Source organism: Xenopus laevis, chromosome 8L (assembly GCF_017654675.1).
Source record: "Xenopus laevis strain J_2021 chromosome 8L, Xenopus_laevis_v10.1, whole genome shotgun sequence".
Classification (NCBI taxonomy): domain Eukaryota; kingdom Metazoa; phylum Chordata; class Amphibia; order Anura; family Pipidae; genus Xenopus; species Xenopus laevis.
In genome coordinates this window covers 19,231,651-19,254,039 of record NC_054385.1, presented here as the reverse complement: position 1 = coordinate 19,254,039, position 22,389 = coordinate 19,231,651, and the positions used below count along the sequence as shown (strand labels likewise).

The following is a 22,389-nucleotide window of genomic DNA, read 5'->3' as shown; positions in this document are numbered from 1 at the left end:
AAAAATGATGCCTTTTAGTATTGCAGCTATACATTCCTTGATTTAATTCCCAGTAGTCTTCATTATACTCTGGTACAGATCTCTCCATGATACTGTGAGTCCAAAACAAGTATATTCAAGAGAAATCCTGTTAACCAATCACAGAGATACCAATCCTGATCATTGACCATCCTTTCCCTGCCCCACCTCCTGCTGTGCTCCCCGCTTTACTTCTTCAGAAGATATTGGAGAACTTCAAGTGATGATTCTGTGCATTTTAATAAAGCCGATTAGTTAAATACTGACAATGGGTGGCAGACCTATACATTTAAAAATATCTTTATAGTGCTACTAATAGGGAACAAACACTGCAATAATAGAAATAGTTATACACATTAACACAGAGGCGCACGTTAAGAGATGCATAAGGTAGAAAGGCCTGTAGAGAATAGGGGGCGGATTTATAAAAATTTGAATTAATCTAGTTTTTTATGAAAAAGTATACTCCCTTCCGCGTATTGAACTCATTTATGATTTTTCTCTAAAAAATCACAGCGAAATCGAGCGTCAATTCATATTGTACGACTGATGCCCCGAAAACTCGATTTTATCCAATTTTCGCTGCAAAAACGCAACTTTTTTTTGGATTATTGGACGAAAACCCCGTTTTTTTCAGATTATCCAGCGCAGATCACAATGTCAAGAAACAACTTCAGGGACATCTGCCATTGACTTCTACATGAGCTGTCGAGGTTTGAGATGGGTATTTTTGGATTTGGATTTTTGGCAGCTTTTTTGGTATGATAAATCACTAAAAAAAAAAAACCTTTTTATTTTTTTATTTTTCAATAACATTTTTCCCCCTAGAAACCTCGACCAGAAAAAAAAAAATCGAGGTTTTTTAAATGGGCCTCTTAAACTATTGCTCCACTGAAGCCCAAAAGTAGATCTGTACACAAGGTCGGACTGGGCAAGCGGGACACCGGGAAAAAACCCGATGGGCCCCGCCGGCCCAGTTCCGCACCCGGATCCGAATTCTGGAAATTTCTTTCTGCCGAGACCTCCCTTTTAACGGGTGGTTGGGGCAAAAACATTGCACGTGTGCCGTACATGCACACACACACACAGCATAGTGCGTCAGTGCGCCGGCTCAACAACGGAGGCCGGAGAGGGGCCCTGGGACAGCAGCGCTGGTGGGCCCTGGGCCCCCCACTCCGACCCTGTCTGTACATATTTCTAGAACCGGTACAATCTAGCCTCTAAATAACCACTTTTTCTAGAAAGGGTAAAATAGATATATTTGTTGCTTCTATGTATCTCTAGTACCTTGGGTTTTGTTGCGGTGTCTAAAAACATTAGTGAAGACAAAATACTAGCCACTGTTACAGATTGTTGCGGGTATGTCCTAATCCAAGGAACTTCAAACAAAACAGTTCATTTTACAATTTAAAACTTGGCCAAGAAACCTATAAGGAGATTTATTTTAAATAACAGGAATATGACTTATACTCTATCTATTGGGTGGGGGAAGTATAATAATAATTTTCATTATTTCATTACAGGACAAAGCATTACGGTTTAGTCGCTGTAATTCTGGATCCAAAACCATCTCTGCTGTGAACAGCACAGGAACATATGGCAAATCAAATAAGAGTATTTTACGCACCCTTCCCCAAGGCACCTCACATGGCCCTTTTATCAACTAGGAAATATTACGGGACACGTCTCCATTCACATTACAGTCTTTCCAATTAATCATCATTTCTGAAACCTGTGCTGACACAAACAACCACTCCGTGTGTGTAATTAGAACAAACTTCATCAAATTAAGCGCTGAGCCGAAAGGTTGAAACAAGCAAATGCATTAACCCCTTAAAAGGTTGCCTAGTTCTACACTGCAGCTTTTGAAACCTTCCAAAGAGGGATATTAAAATAGAACGGTAAAACCAATGATTTATTGTGGTCATCAAGCACAGGGCAGTGTCAGGCATGGGAACTGCACAGCAAATAAATTATAAGCTCTGTGGGACAGGGACCTCCTTCCTCCTGTATCACTTAACACATGGCACTTAATCTTTGGGACTGTGTAAATTTATTGCAATGTTTGCTCCCCCCCTGTCTCAACTATTAATGCATTGTAAAAATGTACTGCGTTCTGCATAGTGCTATATAAAATGTAAGGACATTAAGGGGGCAGATTTATCAAGGGTCGCAGTGAATTGGAGGGAATTTTCTAAGTAAAAAAATTCAAAATTCAAAGTAATTTTTTTGATACTTCGACCATCGAATAGGATATTACGACTTGGAATTTACATCGAAGTAAAAATCTCTTAGACTATTCGATAATCTAAGCACCGTCTCTTTAAAAAAACTTCGACTTTAATACTTCGCCAAATTAAACCTGCCGAAGTGCTATGTTAGCCTATGAGGACCTTCTACAGCATTTTTCTAAGTTTTTGAAGTCGAAGTAAAAATCATTCGATCGTACGTTAAAATCGTTCAATCCGACTCGTTCAATTTTACTTCGACCGCAGAATAGCCAAATTCGATGAAAAAAAGTTTGAATTCGATATTCGAATAAGTATTTTAATTCAATGGTCGAATTTCAAAGTATTTTTAACTTCGAAATTCCACCCTTGATAAATCTGCCCCATAATGTCTCTTTAAAAATTCTACTTTGACCATTCGCCATCTAAAACCTGCGAAATTGCTGTTTTAGCCTATGGGGCACATCCTATAAACCATTTGGAGTTTATTTAAAAAAAACTTAGAATCGAATTCGATCGAATATTATATTACTTTGATTTGTACGATTCGAATTTAAACAAAAACGGCATATTCACCTCCAAAAAAAACTGATTTTTTTTTTTTGATAAATTTCGGTTGGACTTTTTTTTTTTTATTCGAATTTCGATGTTATAGGGGTTCATAAAAAACTCCCATTACTTCGAAATTCGACCCTTGATAAGTCTGCACCCTAGAAGTCCATGGGGAGGTCATGGGAGATCTGCTGAACTCATATATTGAAACAATACAGCGCTATATAAATACATGTTAATAATAATAATAATAGATACATTAAAATAACACATCTAAGCCTAATTGATCATGGTACACAAATGGCATTATGATGCACCCATTACATTACCAACTAACATTCATAAAGATATATTTTACAGAATATTCATGGCTCTAATGTATTATATAGATTATAATCATCCTTTATTTATATACCATCAACATATTCCGCAGCACTTTACAGATTTTATACGTCATTCACATCAGTCCCTGCCCCAGTGGAGCTCACAATCTAAGGTCCCCATCAAATTCATACACAATAGAGTAAATTTTATCAGGTGTCAATTAACCTGCAGGTATGTTTATGTAGTGTGGGAGGAAATTGGCATACCCAGAGGAAACCTACACAAGCACAGGCAGAACATACAAACTTCTTGCAGATGGTGCCCTGACCTAAAAATTACAGAAGCCCAGTAATTGGGAAGAAAATTCGGCACTCACTGCCACCCTAAGTCTAACCAATACGCCTTGGAGGTTGTTGAGGGCAGACTGTATCACTACTGCAGGGAGAGCAATAGCACTAGAAGAGGCGAATTTCCAATTTAAAAATCGGAATTGGTCTCTTGAAAGTACCAGGAACAGCTTTTTGCTGCCTCAGCCAAGTTTCTAAACTCAGCCCGGGTAGCAGTGCCCCTGACATTACTTTAGTCTAAAGTTTAAAGGAGAACTAAAGTTTAACTAAAGAAGTAGACTAGAAATGTTGTACGTTATGTTTTGTGCTTTTGCACCAGCCCAAGGCAACCACAGCCCTTTAGCAGTAAAGATCTGTGTCTCCAAAGATGCCCCAGTAGCTCCCCATCTTTTTTTCTGTTGATTCACTGCACATGCTCTGTGCTGCTGTCACTTACTGAGCTTAGGAAACTACTCACAATATACAGTACGCGTAGAATAGAAATGTCACAATATAAGGCTGATTAGTAATTACTATAGATAATTACTACATGGCAGCACAGAAACCAGTGCAATTAGCATCAGAATTTAATAATCAGCCCTGTAGCATCAGCTTATATTACAGACCCACCTCATTTTCTGCTTGATAATTAGTGACGACCCCTAAGCTTAGCTTCTCAACAGCTGCTCAGAGTCCACTGAGCATGTGAGTGTCACAGACACTTTCCAAGATGGTGACCCCCTGTGACAAGTATGAAGTCCTGGATCCTTAGTGCTATTGACAAGCTGAAACTTTCGACTGGAGCAATAAGTTCAGTATATATTCATTTTTAGGGTTTAGTTGTCCTTTAAACATTCATTTCAATTGGCAGATCCCACTAACATTGTATTCATTGTATCTAAAGCTGGCTGCACTAATTGCAACACAGATTGATTAAAAGTCCACCACAGTGTGACATTAGCATTGTAGCATTCCCCCTCCCATTTTTAATAAAGTTTTAGGCTGCAGAAAAGCATGCATGAATAGCAATTAATTAATAGAATTTAAAAAGTTAGTAAATGGTTCTAACGAAAAGGCACTAATGAAAAGGTCCAAACGTCCTACTGGAAAAATAAATAAAGATGGTGGAAGAATCTCACAGTTCACCCCAGTCTGAGGGTGCAAATTTATAGACAAAGCAAAACAATTTCCCAAAAAATCAAACAAAAGTAGTTAAAAGTGCAACTTTTGTTTGATTTTTGGGAAACTCACATTGTTTTGCTCGGTCTAAAAAAATAAAACAAAAAAAACCCCAAAATGCAAAAAAAAGACAGACTCGAGACGGTCCCGTTTTGCTTCACCGAAAATTTTGCCAAACTGCAAAAAAATTCCCAAAAACTGCGAAAAATTTGCCAAACGCATTGAAGTCAATGGGTGTCAAAATAATTGTGAAGAGCAACAATTTTGATATGAGCGACATGCACGCGACTATTATGTCCAAATGCATTAAAGGAATTGTTCAGTGTAAAAAAAAAACTGGGTAAATAGATAGGCTGTGCAAAATAAAAAATGTTTCTAATATAGTTAGTTAGCCAAAAATGTAATGTATAAAGGCTGGAGAGATTTGATGTATAACATGTCAGTCAGAACACTACTTTTCAGCTCTCTTGGTTTACACTGACTGGTTATCCTGGTTACCAGACAGTAACCAATCAGAGACTTGAGGGGGGGGGCACATGGGTCATATCTGTTACTTTTGAATCTGAGCTGAATGCTGAGGATCAATTACAAACTCACTGAACAGAAATGTACCATGTGGCCCCCCTTCAAGTCGCTGACTAACTCAGAGTTATAGAGCTGAAAAGCAGGAAGTTGGATTCTGGCTGTTTTATTAGACATCTGTTCACTCCAGCCTTTATATATTACATATTTGGCTAACTAACTATATTAGAAACATTTTTTATTTTGCACAGCCTATTTACCCAGTTTTTATTTTCACACTGAACTATTCCTTTAAAAAAGTCAATGGGTGTCCGTATAATTTTGACATGCATATTTTTTTTTGTTGCGGCAAATCTTCCACTGCGATTTTCACCGCAGTTTTGTGAAAACATTTGTGAGCGGCGAAACGTTAAAATTCAAAGCGATTCCTTACCTGACCCATCACTCAACGTAGTATCTACATCATACTAAAAGTATATTTGAAAGTGAACTGCCCCTTTAAAGGGATCCTGTCATCGGATGCATCAGTTACTAGTGCTACTCCAGCAGACTTCTGCGCTGAAATCCATTTCTCAAAAGAGCAAACAGATTTTTTTATTCAATTTTGAAATCTCACATGGGGCTAGACATTTTGTCAATTTCCCAGCTGCCCCTGGTCATGTGACTTGTGCCTGCACTTTAGGAGAGAAATGCTTTCTGGCAGTCTGCAGTTTTTCCTTCTCAATGTAACTGAATGTGTTTCAGTGAAAGATGGGTTTTTACTATTGAGTGTTGTTCTTAGATCTACCAGGCAGCTGTTCTCTTGTGTTAGGGAGCTGCTATCTGGTTACCTTCCCATTGTTTTTTTGTTTGGCTGCTGGGGGGGGAAAAGGGAGGGGGGTGATATCACTCTAACTTGCAGTACAGCAGTAAAGAGTGATTGAAGTTTATCAGAGCACAAGTCACATGACTTGGGGCAGCTGGGAAATTGACAATATGTCAGATTTCAAAATTGAATATAAAAAAATCTGTTTGCTCTTTTGAGAAATGGATTTCAGTGCAGAATTCTGCTGGAGCAGCACTATTAACTGATGTGTTTTGGAAAAAACATGTTTTCCCATGACAGTATCCCTTTAAGCAACTGTTCTTAGTGGTACAGCCAAGTAACCTCTTTGTTTTTCTAATATAGCATCAGCTCTGAACCACTAGGGTTTAATATCTCTATGTTTTAGGAATGAAAAAGAAATGTGTTAAATGACTGTTTTGTGCATAAAAGAAATATGCCTTTAACGTGATAGTAAATCGAGAAAAAGACTTCAGAGTTCTCAAAACACAGTATACAAGAAAGAGGCTCCAGTGAATACTATAAAGATTTGAAACAGAGACCACCATGCACTCAGAATTCATATTACGTCGGAATTCATATCCTCACCAAACCCTCGCTACATTTCTATAGTAAATATTCCTTGCTCACAATGACTGCTCAAACATGATAAGTGGCAGGGAACATCTCTCTCACACACAGGCCGTAAAACCATGATAAGTTTTGGAGAGACATAAACATCTTGTCAGGGAAAACCGGCCGCTCATTACAAGCAAGGGAGCTCGGTCATACATCTGCAGACAGACAGCTGGGTTTTACTGTAAGCCATTAATAGAACTTTCAATTATTCCAGGGAACACAGTACGTTTTAACTCAACCAGATTACAATACATTTTATTTTGACGTTTGTTTTATTTGCGGAGTAAAACAAAACTGATTCAATTTCCCTACAAAGCCATAAACTGCAGAGATGCAAGTTCAGAAAACAACCTTCAGTTATTTGTGCAGAAAAAGAACAGGAAAAAAACCCAACATATGGCAATTTAATCCAGTGGAGATCAGCAGGTCTTTCTTATGGACTACACAATAGTTTCTAAACTGATCCATAAAGATGGCTTATTCGTCTGTCTATGCAAGAAGGGAGTATATTATGTGTGACTTATATACAAGCATGCAATTGTGTTAAAATCATGCTTCTGTAACCACTCAGCTGCCATAGATAACAGAATCTACAATGCTGATATTCGTCTGACTGCCAAAACCATGTGCTTCTAGGTTGAGGCTAAACATGCACAATTAACAGGTCCTGATTAAACTAACCATAGTGCGTGCATGACATTGTAAGCTCCTACTTAACGTCGACTGATGTGAAAAATATATAATTTCTGTGAAAGAACTATGTAGTGTGTCAGCCCCATCAGTGACATAACATGTCTTACCCAGCCCCCCCCCTGCAAAAATGTTTTAGTTGTGTTTCTGTTACCCCCTTTTTTTCTAGTGCCTACAAGTGCATGGATCAGATAGCGCTGGTGCAGGCAGGAGAGAGGGTGCCGAGGGGATACAGGTCCTTACTAGGTCCCAGCATCGGACTGGCCCACAGGGATACCAGGAAAAGTCCCGGTAGGCCCAGGTGTCAGTGGGCCCTCATGCTGCTAAACATTTGGCCTATTTCATAGTCATTTCCTATTTCTATGAGAAAAAGAGGCTAAATAGATGGAATAATGGATTATAGTAAAGAAAAGAGACTAGGAGAATAGAAGTTGAGTGAGGAAAGGAAGAATAATCAGGCCCAGATTATTTGGCGATGCTACAAAGGTGGCAAAGTTTTAGGGGCAGCATGCTGCCCAGCCAAATCCTAGAATGTATGGGGAACGAAGAGTTCCCCAGTGCTAAGATGCATGCGCCGGGAAGGGGGAATGGTGCGAGCCGATAGCGGGCGCTAGGACCCCGGGGGCTTGGGGCGCCCGGGGGAGAAATCCGGCGCTGACAATAATAGTACTGAGAGTGGGCCCCTGGTCTAAGGTTTTTGGGTGGGCACCTGGTGTTCCAGTCCGACACTGCTAGGTCCTCCTGTCCACTGAGCCCCCTTCTGGTCTTAAGACCACCATGTGGTCATAAAACTGCTAAATGTCTTTGAAAGATAATACAACTTTATTTTCCTGTGAGTGGTGGTGAAGTTTCTTGGCAGATCAACCAGTAAACCTACCGTGGGAGGTTTGGCGCAGATGCAGACGTAACAATGGCTGAAGGGGAAGACGGTGTCGATGGCTGAGGTGAATCAGGGGCCCGAGGGACTCTTCCCATTCTGTACCAAATTCCCATACTGTTCAGCTCCCTACAAGATGGGAAAACATATATAAAATAAAGAACACACTGAGGTACAGGCTCTACAAAATTGTACTGTAATGAATGTAAAGGCATCCAACGTACCAGCCATTTATTAGCATTGCTACCTGAATCTCTTGATAGGGAAAACACCAAAAAAAAGACATAAATGATGTTGCTGGAAAATCATGTGATGTTACCTAGGTATTGCCCTATGTGGCCGATAAAGAATAGAGTACAGGTATGGGACCTGTTATCCTGAATGCTCAGGACCTGGGCCTTATTGCAATTTGTATCACCATATTTATGTCTACTAAAAAAATAATTTTAACATTACATAAACCCAATAGGATTGTTCTAACACCAGCTTAATTATATATTTTTGTTAGGATTGAGTACAAGGTACTGTTTTATTATTACAGAAAAACCAGAAATAATTATTTTAAAATTATTTGCTTAAAATGGAGTCTATGGGAGATGGCCTTCCAGTAATTCTGAGCTTTCTGGGTTTCTGGATAATGTAACTCATACCAGTACTGGTTTTGGCTAGGATTGTCAAACACACAAAAAAGCTGTTGAATGATGAGAGTTTAGTTTCCAAGAGCTAGGTGTCCCAAGTTCAAAACTCCTTAAACAAAGAGAGGGACTTAACAGCATTTCTATACAAAAAGTGACAATAGCGTGTTTTTACTTGTAAAGTGGAACAGTGGAAGGTGTTGTGCAAATACTAGCTTTGTGGCCTGAAGCAGCTGAATGCAGTTACCCGAGCACAGGCAAAACAGTAAAGATAGACTTCTATAATTCCAGTTCAATGTTTTGGTCTTATTAATTCTTCACAAATATGCATATGGAATCTTCTTCAGAATAACACAAGGAGGATGAGCATGTTACAAGAACCATAAAGGTTTGCATGTCCCTTTTTGAACTTCATAATGCACCGGCATCACTTTAAGCCAGCAAGCAGAGAAGATGGACAACCTACGTGTAAGCTATTCATATACATACCATTTAGCAGAGCAGGTGAAAAGCCCCCTCTATACACTTGCTTAAAAGGCAATGCACAGATTATATACTCACCCTATGAAAGTATACTGAGGTGGGGCCTGCTTGGAACGGCTCAGAATTCGGATATCACAAATGGCAGCTTCTGTGGAGTCCCGTGGGATAAACTTAATACAGAGACGCTTTTTCCTAAAGGCGACTTCCTCTGCAGGGGGAACAAGCAGCAGCACAGTGTAAGTTAAATTGTTCATGAACTTGTTTCAGTGCCATCAAAGTCTTACAGAATGGTGTGTTAGGCTTACATCATACTGGGAAATAAAAATGAAACAGCCGGCTAGCAACAAATGTTTTCTATGGGGCAAAACCAGATTCTTTCCCCAAAAAGAAATAAATAGACCTATAAGAAGGCCCAATTACAGCTTCCCTTAATGATATGAGCAAGTGCTGTCCAATATCTGTGGTACCGAGGGCCAAATTTATAATGGCCTACGTGGTGCAAGGTTGATAATGGAAACCATTGTTGACCACTCCCCATTCTTAAACCACACCCACTTTAAACCACAACCATGGTACCACAAGAACTTTTAAGACCATGTCTACATTAATGGTGGTAGAACATCAAAAAACCAAATGGTTGGTGCTCACTGCAGGGATATCACTCATCACTCACATGTGAAAATTTTATTAAGACACATTAAGACATGCCCTTATATCCATATGCCTCACCCTCCCCTGTGGATAGCACAGCACATGATTAAACACCTTGGGGACCCCAACAAGTATTTACAAATGCTAACACAGCCCCACCAGGTTCACCTCCCACAGGCAGAGCTTGACACACACTGGCACATTAGGGCAGACAGAGTAGGACACACACAGGCATACTCTGCCTTCCCATATGTTCTTTGTGTGTGCCATACTCTACCTGCCCTATGCTCCCCATGGCAGGGCATGCAGAGTATGGCACACAAAAGAACATAGGGCAGGAAGAGTATGGCACACACAACAACATAGGGCAGGCAGAGTATGGCACACAGGGAGCATAGGACAGGCAGAGTATGGCGCACACACAGGGAGCATAGGGAAGAAAGAGTATGGCACACACAGGCAGAGTATGGCACACACAGGCAGAGTATGGCACACACAGGCAGAGTATGGCACACACAGGCAGAGTATGGCACACACAGGCAGAGTATGGCACACACAGGCAGAGTATGGCACACACAGGCAGAGTATGGCACACACAGGCAGAGTATGGCACACACAGGCAGAGTATGGCACACACAGGCAGAGTATGGCACACACAGGGAGCATAGGGCAGGTGACAGTGAAACTTATCAGGACCACTCTAAAATGAACAGTTCATACTGTGGTGGTGCCCCTCTAGCAGTTTGTCTGAAGTGTGAACAGGTAAACAATGTGGGCACTTTCAGTCTGGGTCTGAGATGTGAACAGTACAGGGTTTTACAGATGTGAACAACAGAAGTATCACAGGTGTGAACAATGCAGGGGGGATTACAGGTGTGAAATATAGGGGCCAGTTAATCCCAGTACGGACATCTTTTAAATTTTACACAAGGTAAGTAGTCACAGCAGGCAGACTTTCCTGCAGGGGGGGCAAACAAGGGGGGCTGCCAGGTGGACAGCACTGATATAAACCATGGTCTAAACATAAAGAAAAGTTTCATAACTCACGTGTGTCGACTGTTTCCTGAATGGGAATAAAGCCAACAGGTAATGTGTCTTTTATGTCGATTAGTTTCATGTCCACCAACACATTTCCCAAATGGCTCTGAAAAAATAAAACAGCAAAACCAGATTCCAGAATATTAGAAAAAAAAAAAATTCAGATTCAATTCATTAATTTTCTTTATACTAATTAAATCTATTTTTTTGTAATTTATTCTGTATATTTTTAGCCACATCCATAAGGTCATAAACTGTAATTAACCAAAGTGTGAATGTTCTCCTTATCTAAATTGCTGAAGTCCACCTCAATTCACCATCAGTTTCTTTTAGAACACATTTCCTAAACTCCATCTACTAAAAATCAAAGTATGCTAATGCAAGAAAAATGTGGGGAAATTTCTGGTGGCTGTATTTTCCCCAGACAATAAGTAGTAAGGAGAATTCTCTAGAGCGTTTAAACCATAAAGAAATGATGTATGGGCAAAATTAGCATTGAGGAGATGATAAGATGTAAGATAAGATGTAAAAGTAGCTGCTCTATCTGTATAATTGTAGTTCTCCAGCCTGAAATGCAAGAAATTTCTCAAAAATTAATTTTTTTTGCTCTTGTTAAACTGGCAAATATTTACTTGAGAAATTTCCCCAGGATAAAAGGTGTGGTTATTCACCAATGCAAAGTTAAGTCACCAAAATTTGTTCTCTCCTTTTAGCAAATTGACGATGTTGCAAGGAATTTTTATTTCTGGTTAAAATATAATTTTTTTTTACTTCCACTCTCAAAGTATACACTCCCCATAACAAACAGCATTGATGCAAAAGCTACAGAATTTTAGCCACTACCATCTGATCTATATAAACTATTAGACATTGCAGCAAATTAATATAGACTTTTTAGGTCTATTTCAAGATGGGAGATTAACTTTTGTAGATACCCAGGGTCAGACTGGGCCGGCGGGACACCGGGAAAAACCCCGTGGGCCCCAGCCCTCATGGGCCCAGACCCACTCAGCTGGCCCAAAAATAAAAAACCAAACTGCAGGTCGGTGCAGCGGTGTCCGCGCATGTATACACACCTGCGTTCCGCGAATGCGCTCCGCATCTGCGTTCCTTGAGTCGGCGTCCGCGCATGCGCTCTATGCGCTGCATGGGCCACCGGAGGTTTGGAACCCTGTGGGCTCCCACTTGTCCAGTCTGACCCTGTAGATAGCTAGATACTGTCCGGCCCAGACTGGAAATCTGTGGGTTCTGACAAATGCCAGAGGGCTGCTGTAACTTGCTATAGACTATTTATTGGGCTGGTGGGGGTCTGTTTGGGCCTCTCCGTATCTATAATACCATGGCCTATTTTGAATCTCAGTCCAGACCTGGATACTGTCCATTTCATTAGTAATCTGTTATGCTTCTTAATGAAACTTATATTTAGCCAGTTATTAATAGTGATGGGAGAATTTGTCCCGAATTTTGACGTCTGCATCAATTTTGACGCCGGCGTTAAAGTCAATGGGAGTCCGAATAATGTTGATGCGCGATGGTTTCTACGAGAACGACGCGCAGATTTTCATCACAGTTTTGCGAATTTAATCGCCGGCGCCGAAACACGGAAATTCACTGCAAATTCGTACCTGGCGAATTTATTCTCCCATCGCTAGTTATTAATATTCTTGAGAGGTGTTAAGCCTTAAGGTTTAAATCAGCCCTGAAGTTGTTATGAAAGCGGAATAAAATAGACCTAGCTGTTATGTTTTACAGACACATAAGCTACAGGCCTAGGCTGTAAACGTGATAAAGTTTACAGCTCCCCCCGTGCCGAATTACAGCTTACATATGACATTGACCTTTACATCCTTCTATTAAATTAAGCAGGTTCTTGAATATAAACAAGTGCATTGCTTGATTAAGAAATTATTTTTTAGTACAAAGTGTTGTTCTGTTAAAGAATGAGATAATATAAATATGCATGCAAGGTTACATTTTCTTTTTAGAGATACAGCAGCAATCATTGCGGTTAGAGGTGCAAATCATAAACATAAATTATGCAACATGCGTAAGTGTTGTGACATGAAATAATACTGAAAACAAACTTATGCAGTCAGATATTAAAATTTTTACTTTTTTATTTTTCTTTCTTTTCTTGAATTTCCTCACACAAATTTTGCTCTATAATCATCTAGACCGATTTCGATTTGGCAATGTGATGCACTGTTGTGGTTGTTTGAATATTTGTTAATTTGTTCTTTGCGCCTTTCTGTAACGTTGGTAAATATCAAAATTACTTTGTTTTTTTTTATAAACTGTATTATTTCTAGGAGCTGATTTGTACCAGTCTAAATGCACATTGTTTGAGGCCAGAGATAAACAGATGCTTCCTTTACATCACTGAACGGAACTCACATTCTCTCGGGAGAAGACCCTGGTGAAGCAGAGGTATCTCGTCACTTTCGACTTAAACAGGCCATCTTTCCACAGGTCGGCATCCAAACCATCTGTTGTTTGAGAGATCTGAGAGGACAAGAGAGTAATAAACATACAAACAAAAACAGGAAGCTTCACTTTCACATCACACTATTTGCAGAGTAGGTCAGCAGTGGTTTATATCTTTTCTGAGCTTATCTAACAGTTTCAAAAAGCTCTGTTAAGGGAGAAACGTATGTTAAAGATTATTTACATAAGAATCAATACACAAAAAAAATGCATTTTTCATTTTAACCCCTTATGAAGTTGCTTGCGGACTGAAATGCGTTGGGCTATATTTTATAATTCATTGAGAATTACATTTCTATTTATATGATGGAGTGCTCTGTAAATTAAATGGTTGAGGGTTATTCACATATCAGCTTGCAATACCCCTTTAGGGTAAGGACACACTGAGATTCAGGGAGATTTAGTCGCCCAGAGACTAATCGCCCCTTTTTGGGGTGACTAATCTCCCCAAATTGCTTCCCCGTGTCTTCCGCCTGCTACAATGAAAAAAAACCTGCGGCATGGCACTCAAGGCAACTTCGGGCGACTTTAAAAAATGAAGCGCCGCGAGTGCCATGCCACAGACGTTTTTTCATTGTAGCAGGCAGAAGACACACTGAAGCAGTTCGGGGGGATTAGTCACCCCAAAGAAGAGGCGACTCACAGTGTGTCCTTACCCTTACTTATTGCCAGACAGTGATACAAAATAAATAAATAAATAGCAGAAATACAATAGACGCCATACAACTCATCTGTTTCACAAGCTGGTGACGCTTCCCCTTTAAAAGCTATATTTCTAAAGTAATTATTCCCATTATGAATACATCTTATCACAGAAGGCCATTCATTTAAGTAATAAGTTAAGTTTATAATTTGAGCATTTCAAACCAAAAAGGCCCTGGTCCGTCGATTAATTTTTAAACCCCAACATAATGGTTTTTTTTTCTAAATGTGAACAGCTGCACTGTCAATATTGTAATTACAGGGACAGGTAGAGTGTAGAACTGTAGAACACAGAATTGTGGCTAAAATACCAAAAGTTAATGTAAAAACTTGGAAAAGAAAGAGTCACAATTAAGATTCTACCAACACGGTCGTTGTTTTAACATTCCAAATGGATAAACAATCACACAAAATGTATTACACCTACAAAAAAAAAATATAAAGCTTTTGGCTGGGAAAATATGTTGACCATGCTGCCGATTCCCTTGAGGTCCAGTGATTGGCCAACATGTTTAGCAAATTATACACTTTCATAATCTCATGTACTTTGCAAAACAGTCAAACAGTGTTTGAAACCTCAGAAAACAACCCGCAATTCCCCAAGAGACACTAAAACCTTTCACAAGCAGCGAATTGGTTTGGAAAGTGGCTTTAGACAACATTTGTATTCATTCCAAAGACTGGTCTCACACTCAGGAACGGCTCAGCCATTAACCTGAAACATACTATAAAGTGGGTATTTTTAAAAATGGTCGTTCGCTCAATGCAATTATTTGTTTACAATTGCTGTATTTTAGTAATGAAATTAAAGGTTTACATTTGATCTGGTATTCAATGGATTCTGTATTCGGTATGTCCCCAGTGAATGAGAGATGTAAAAGAAAACACTGTTTTCTTAATAAATATCATTACTTTATTTTTAATAGATATAAGCTATTTTAGGCAGTGCCTACTTGACCTCTTGCATTGGTTGTCTGGTTTTGATTTTTTGTTTGTAACCTGTAATAGATACACTTATTTAATATATGGCGCTGTAGAGCTGTAAAACACATTGGTGCTTTATAATACATTAGCATTCATTTAGGGTTAAGTAATAAAAGGCAGTAAGTTTGCCCAGGAGCAGTAACCCTTGCCAACCAATCAGCAAGAAGTGTTTGCTGTGATGGCTGTGATATGGTCCTCAAGAGGTTATGGCCTTGGATGCACCTAGGGTTGCCACCTGGCCGGTATTTTACTGGCCTGGCTGGTAAAAATGATGATTGATCACAATGTTATTAATAGGGAAAAAAGAAATATATAGGAAGGCCGGTATTTTTTTTCCAGAAAAGGTGGCAACCCTAGATGCACCCCTGATTGTTATGCCACTGCCTGGAATTTTTTGCTGCAGACTTACCACCAGGACCGCCATCAGAAATCGCAGGGCCCTGTACAACAAATTTCCTGGGCCCCCTGGGCTGCACCCACCGCAAGCCCCACCTACAGGTCCGCTCTCCCAACCACACAGTAAAAAAACAAAAAAAAATATTGGTGGCTAGGGTTCCCACATGTTAATAAAAAATAGTTATTGGTGGTCAGGGCCCCCCATAAAAAACATTTGTGGCCAGTGCCCCCCATTAAAAATATTGGTGGCTAGGACCCCACATGAGAAAAAAAAATTGGTGGCCAAAATTGGTGGCCAGGCTCCCCCCACATTATAAGAAAATTGGTGACCAGGGCCCCTTAAACGTCCATGCCTTCCCGAAGTCAGCAGCTCTTAGAAAGATGGGGGGCACGGCTAATCAAGTAAGTGTGGCGTGGCCGGGGCCCCCCTTACCCTCGGGGCCCCCTACAACTCTCCCCCCTGTCCCCCCCGAAGGCTGCCCTGCTTACCACCATGGAGATGAATCCAAAATGCAGTGCAATAAAGGGTCAGAAAAAATTGTGGTCAAGAAGAGTCTAGTAGTCGGGGCTTGCAAGCCAGGGCTAACAAGCAAACTCCGGTATAGACACAGGAGAGCAGACAGAAAAAGCATAGGCAACAAACTGTAAACACAGAGCCAACTTGGGCAAGGAAGGGCCTTTTAAATCAAAAATAATGTCAAGGTGTAGACAAAGGAGCTTCAAGGTAAACACTGACATGCACATATGTGTGCGCAGACCTGCTGGGTGTCTGAATTATTACCACTGATTTTAATGGCCTTGAAAAGGCCAAAGGGTGCAACAAAATGTTGTAAAAGACACATTATTTTGAGTGTAAGCACTCTTATAAATAGTGAAAGGAAGGTATAGAATTTACATGTGAGAGAGAGGTTTGTCTTATGTATGTAACCAATTAAGATAGTGGAGCTAATTTAGAAGCAAAAGTGCAGTGGGCAACGTGCAATTTAGGGTGCAAATTGCTGTGTTTTTTTACCGACAATGCAGCATTTTCCCCATAGTTCCAGCATATTAGCTGACACACTAACCTGTTCTGCAGTGTGGGTACTGTGCCACCTCTCTGCAAAGAGTTCACATCTTACCCATCTAACAATTTTTATTATCCCAATCTATGGGCAGACAAGGCCTACTGGCTTCTTTAGAATAAATTAAAAGTCAATAATTCCATCTATTGGACCAAATTTTCACCATCCCAGTCAGTATTTCATAGAGGTTGTTGAAAGATTTGTCCGAATACCGAACCAAATCCTAATTTGCATATGCAAATTAGGGGTGGGAAGGGGAAAACTTTTTTACTTCCTTGTTTGGTGACAAAAAGTCTCAATTTCCCTCCCAGGCCCTAATTTGCATATGCAAATTAGGATTTGGATTCTGTTCAGCCGGGCAGAAGGATTCGGCCGAATCCGAGTCCTGGCAGAATCCCAAACCAAATCCTGGATTTGGTGCATCCCTATTTAAGTTTAGAACTTGGGAGTTTCACACATTTTTGTTGCAGTTCTAGTTGCAGGTGGATTTGTCTGGCAATAGATATTTTCATTCCTTTACCTGTTAGTTTCTAGTACCACTATACTAGTTTTAGTACCATTGCTGTTTCAAGAACATTACGGTGTTTCATTACTAATACTTATGTTCCTTATGTATAATCACTTATGTTCATATCAACGTACCAGTTTCATTTTAAAATCTTAAAAATTAGCCTGGACATGTGAATATTCGATTGCACCCACTGGATATATTATTAATATAACCTATATATTAATATTCCTTATATTCATAGGGATGCATCAGACACACTTTAGGGTGGTGTCAGACGGTGAGATTAGTCGCCCAGTGACAAATCTTCTCGACTTTGGGCGACTAGTAATCGCTGGCGGGATGGCATATGAATCGCTTTGGATTTCCGCCCAAAGTTGCCTCACAAGGAAACTTCGGGAGACTTCGGAAAGCCGAATTGATCAGAGTGCCATCCCGCCAGCGATTTACATTTTAGCCGACGGGAAGGCGTTTCGGGGAGATTATTCTGCAATTTGTGGATAGGCGACTAATCTCCCCAAGTAGCAGCGTCTGCCACCACCCTTATGCTTCAGACCAAAGTTGGCCTGGACATATCAGCATTCTAATGCTCTGACTGGACACAAGCTGATAATAGCCACAAACACTTCAGTCAAACACAGATCAAAAAAGATGATTACAATAGGCTCTCACATCCCACAACCACTGCATGAACACATTAAAGATCCTCATTTGTTGTGAGTGAGTGAGGCATCCAGCAGTGGCCACAGAGAAATACACTGGTTTGGCTAAAGGCACATGTTACAGGATGAGCCTACAGAACCCTCAAATTATATGAAGTATTTAAAATAACAACAACATTTCATTGACATGCCACAAAAAGTCCCAAAACTGACCAGACACAATCATATTTGCTGGAAGCTACGGTTAGGTTGTGGCACAGTTAATCTACACTGAACTCCAGTCTCCAAATAGCAAGGCATGTAATAGTATATCCTTGCTGTAGCCCAGTACACAGTGTAAATGATAAAATTATAAAAAAATATATTTTATTGTGATTTAAGTAATTAGTTCCTCAATTCGGCCCGTCTCATTTCAAGAGTTTAAAACCTGGTTTCTATAATTAGTGACCCGAGCAACCAGAAACACATACTTGTGCTCATTTATAAACACTGGGCAAATTTGCACCTGGGCAGTAGCCCATAGCAACCAATCAGGGATAAGATTTTTCCAGCCATCTGCAAGGAGAACAATGAAAGCAAACATCTGATTGGTTGCTGTGGGTAGCCCGGGTAATAATTTGCCCAGTGTTTAGAAATAAGCCCCAGTGACTTCAAGAATATATTATGGTATTGCTTTGCTTTTCCAGTTTATTCTGACCACTGAATTTTTGCTAGGGTCAGGGAACATAGTATCTGTAGCTGCAGAACAGGAAAAACAGGTTTAAGAACAACTAAAGAATTAAGTACTGGGGATTGTTTAATTGTTAAGCACTTCCAAGTCATTTTAACACTACTCTTCTTTGAAAAATAAAATGTGTTCCTGCAAAGTGCCATGCTCTTCTTCCTCCAATGTTTCCCCCACAATGAACTAAGCTTGGTGCATGCACAGAATAATAGAGAGGCCAATTGTATTGTGTGTGATAGACAAGGACAGGGTTACAGGTATGGGAACTGTTACCAGAATGCTTGGGACTTCGGCCTTTTTGGATAACGGATGTTTGTACCTTAAGCCTACTAGAAAAATCACGTAAACAATAAATAAACCCAATAGGCTGGTTTTGCTTTCAACAAGGATTAACAGGTACCGTGTTGTTATTAATGAAAGTAAAAATAAATAATTTTTATAAAACTTGCATTATTTGGATAAAATGGAGTCTATAGGAAACAACCTTCCCGTGACTTTCTGGATAATTGGTTTCTGGATAATGGATCCAATACAATTTTTAAAAACTATAATACTGGCCATGGATATGCTGGGGGCAGTTTGATGATGTAGGAAGGCCAGTTCAGAGGGCGGATTCTGGATGGATCGGACCAGAGAAGGTATAAGATGGTGCGGGAATTGTGATGATTCAGGGGTAAAGCAGGTAGACCAGGGGCAGAAAAAGAGGGTATTACAGATTTAACAGATTTAACTGAGCCCAGTTTCTTACTGGCTAGGCTAGTGAAATACCATCCTGGCTGGCAACCCTGGGCAATTGTAACATAAACAGTCACAATTAATATTAAAAATGGTTTTTGTAAAAAAAAAAAACAAAAAAAAAAAAAACTACACATCTTAAGCTGGAGAGCAGCAATGTTTAACCAGGAAGGCTATGAAGAAATTGAGAAATTGCTGGAAAGGTTTAGTGTCATCATTTGCCAGACAAAACAGAAAATACTATCCTTGATGATTTATATTTAATAAGTAATTTGAGTGATAATAACTACTGTCTGAAGTGTATTTTGCATAGAGAGTTGTATGATAGGTGCAAGAATAAGTTGTGCTATGGAACATAACAGGCAATGATTATGCCTTGTCTGATATAGTGTAATAACAGTCAGCCAGTAGGTAGCTATATTCAGAACTGATATGCTGCTGAAGTATGAACCTGCCCAAAACATTCTGAAAACTAACAGATAGTTAGTTTGGTAAGGACGTATGGTCTAACAATGAAGTACACCAAAGGAAAATCACAATTTGTTTTTGAGTTATCATTCTACAAGGTAAATGATTAACGATAAGTAAAAGTAAGGGTGGCACACGTTCTGATTTGGAGAGTTTAGTCGCCCAGCTACAAATCTCCTCTTCTTCAGGGCAACTAATCTCCCTGAAATGCCTTCCCACCGGCTAGAATGTAAATCGCCGTTGGGATAGCACTCACCTGGTGATTCTCATTCTAGTCGGCAGGAAGGAAAAAGAGGAGATTTGTCACTGGGCAACTAATCTCCCCAGAGTCGCCATGTGTGTCACCACCCTAAAAATGGCAAGGAGTCAGTGAAGTACAATTGTGCTGGAAGTGTGGAATGTTTCCTTTTGTATTCAAGCCTCCAAAGGCAGGAGATAAATGGCACAGCACTGATGTTGTCAATATCAACAATAGAAAAAAAAAGGTCAAGGGACTCTCTATACCAGTTGTGAGAGTTAAAATATCAAACCAGAAAGCTCCGAATTACGGAAAGTCCTTCTCCCATAGACTCCAATTTATTCAAATAATCCAATTTTTCTTTTAAAAGTGATTCTCTGTAATAATAAAACATCAAGCTTGTATTTGATCCCAACTAAGATATAATTAATCCTTATTGAAAACAAAACCAACCTATTGGGTTTACTTAATGTTTACATGATTTTCTAATAGACTTAAGGTATGAAGATCCAAATTAAGGAAATATCAGTTTAATGGAACTCCAGGTCCCCAGCTATTTATATACCAATACTAGATAGACAGATAAAATACATACTTCTAATTTATAGTAAATAACACAAGAATTAATTTTCAGAGCAAGGCACAGTTGCAAACTCACTTGTAGATGAACTCATATGAATAAATAAGACCCAATTGAGGGTTGGGGCAGACAGGCAGATTCGGGGAGATTGCCTCACGTGGAAGAGGCGATTAGTCGCCAGGCGGCTAAATCTCCCCGAATCTGCCCCAACCCTGAGACTGCACAAATGGGGAGGATTTCTCCTTTTTTTTTGCATTTTGGGGTTGAAATCCACTGTCTAATAGACAAGGTATTTAATACTATTGTCCAGATTGCTCTAGAAAGTATATTTTATGTTTCATGGTCTACTTTGTGATTTACCATTCTGTCATAGGCTACTGATAGGACTGAACATTATTAACGTGTTGGGAGATAAGTGCTCACTGGATTTGGTGTTAGCATAGATATTTCCCATATCATTGTCATTTGGGTATGGCACACATCAGGTTTGTGGCTAGTGTTGGACGAATTTGCTGTGTTTCCTTTTGCGAATAATTCGTGAAACTGCGAAAAATTCACGAAACTGGTTTGCCATGCGTTTCGATTTTGACAGCTCTCTAATACCTCGCAGACCACCCCTCCCACGCCACACCTTCAGCTCTGCCATAGGCTGGCGCACCGGTAACCCTCCTTCTCCAATTTTTCACCCATCACTAATTATGGCACTTGGATATTTTTGGATTTGTTCTTAGTGTAGTTATTCTCAACATTTTGCAAATTCGCCATTAGCATATTCAATATTTTTGTTTTGTTGGTAATCTAGTTCATTGCGTTTGCATTTTTTTTTTTTATAACTCTTTATTTATTTGAAGTTTTAACAAAGCATTGCATATCATCACATTGCAGACTCATTTACGCACAACAGAGTCAGTGGCCTAACAACAAGGCATACACAATCGCATGAGAAAATTCCATTGAATAACGCCCGTGGGCGCACACCTTGTGGCATGGAGACAGAAGCATTAGGAATGGATATGAGCCTAGCATCGTGGACTAGGACAGTAATCAAAAATTAAGAAAGGAACATGAAAAAAAAAAAAAAAAATAATAAAAAAAAAAATATAACCAAACCGTAAACCATTTGAGCCCGGGGAATCAGGGGAGAGGACCATCTGCTTACACAAAAGGAGGAGGGTATATAGACTCAAGAGCGATAGTATCCCTGAGGGAATGGGCAGCTGCAGGTGGGATGGAAGTCAGGTAGAAATAGTATGGATCAAGTCCCAGTGCGACCATACTTTATCAAAGAGCATCAACTGGGATCTGTGTAGGGCAGCCAAGTATTCCATCCGCCTCACATCCTGGATGGCTGTTTTGAGTTCGTTGGCCGAAGGAGCTCTCTGAGACTTCCAGTGTCGTGCTAAAAGACGTTTGGCTGCAGTTAAGATAAGGTTGGCCAGTTTCTGAACAGGGTTCTTTAATCTGGGATTCCAAAAAAGGAATGTTTGCGGGTCTAAGTGTAAGGAACGGCCCAGCAGAGGCTCAAGCAATGCTAAAACTCCCTTCCAATACTCCACCAAGAGAGGACATGTCCAGAATATGTGATACAATGTCCCTTCCTCACCACAGTGTCGCCAACATGCCGCCGAGGCAGTGGGATATATAGAGTGCAATCTGGCAGGTGTCATATACCAGTGCGTGAGGATCTTATAATTCACCTCTTTATGTGTCACACATGCCGAGGCCTTCCGGAGGTTCTCCCAAATTGTAGACCAGGTATGTAAGGAGAGCTCTACTCCTAAGGTCTGTTCCCATAACCGCATATATCTATGTTTCACAAAAGAGAGTTCAGTGTCAGTCGTGAGGATTCCATAAATATCCGAAATTAAACCCTTTCTGTGGGA

General features: G+C 40.0%; 1 protein-coding gene across 4 annotated transcripts in view; it reads right to left on the bottom strand.

Moving 5' to 3' along the window:
• mvb12b.L (multivesicular body subunit 12B L homeolog) overlaps positions 1-22,389 on the bottom strand; it is a 234,764-nt gene that overhangs the window by 38,045 nt on the left and 174,330 nt on the right. For all 4 annotated transcript variants that reach the window (XM_041571997.1, XM_018228850.2, XM_018228851.2 and 1 more), the window contains 4 exon segments: positions 13,359-13,466; positions 10,974-11,070; positions 9,354-9,483; positions 8,158-8,286 (listed from right to left, as the gene is read on the bottom strand). In XM_041571997.1, coding sequence (XP_041427931.1) covers positions 8,158-8,286; positions 9,354-9,483; positions 10,974-11,070; positions 13,359-13,466 — 464 coding nt within the window.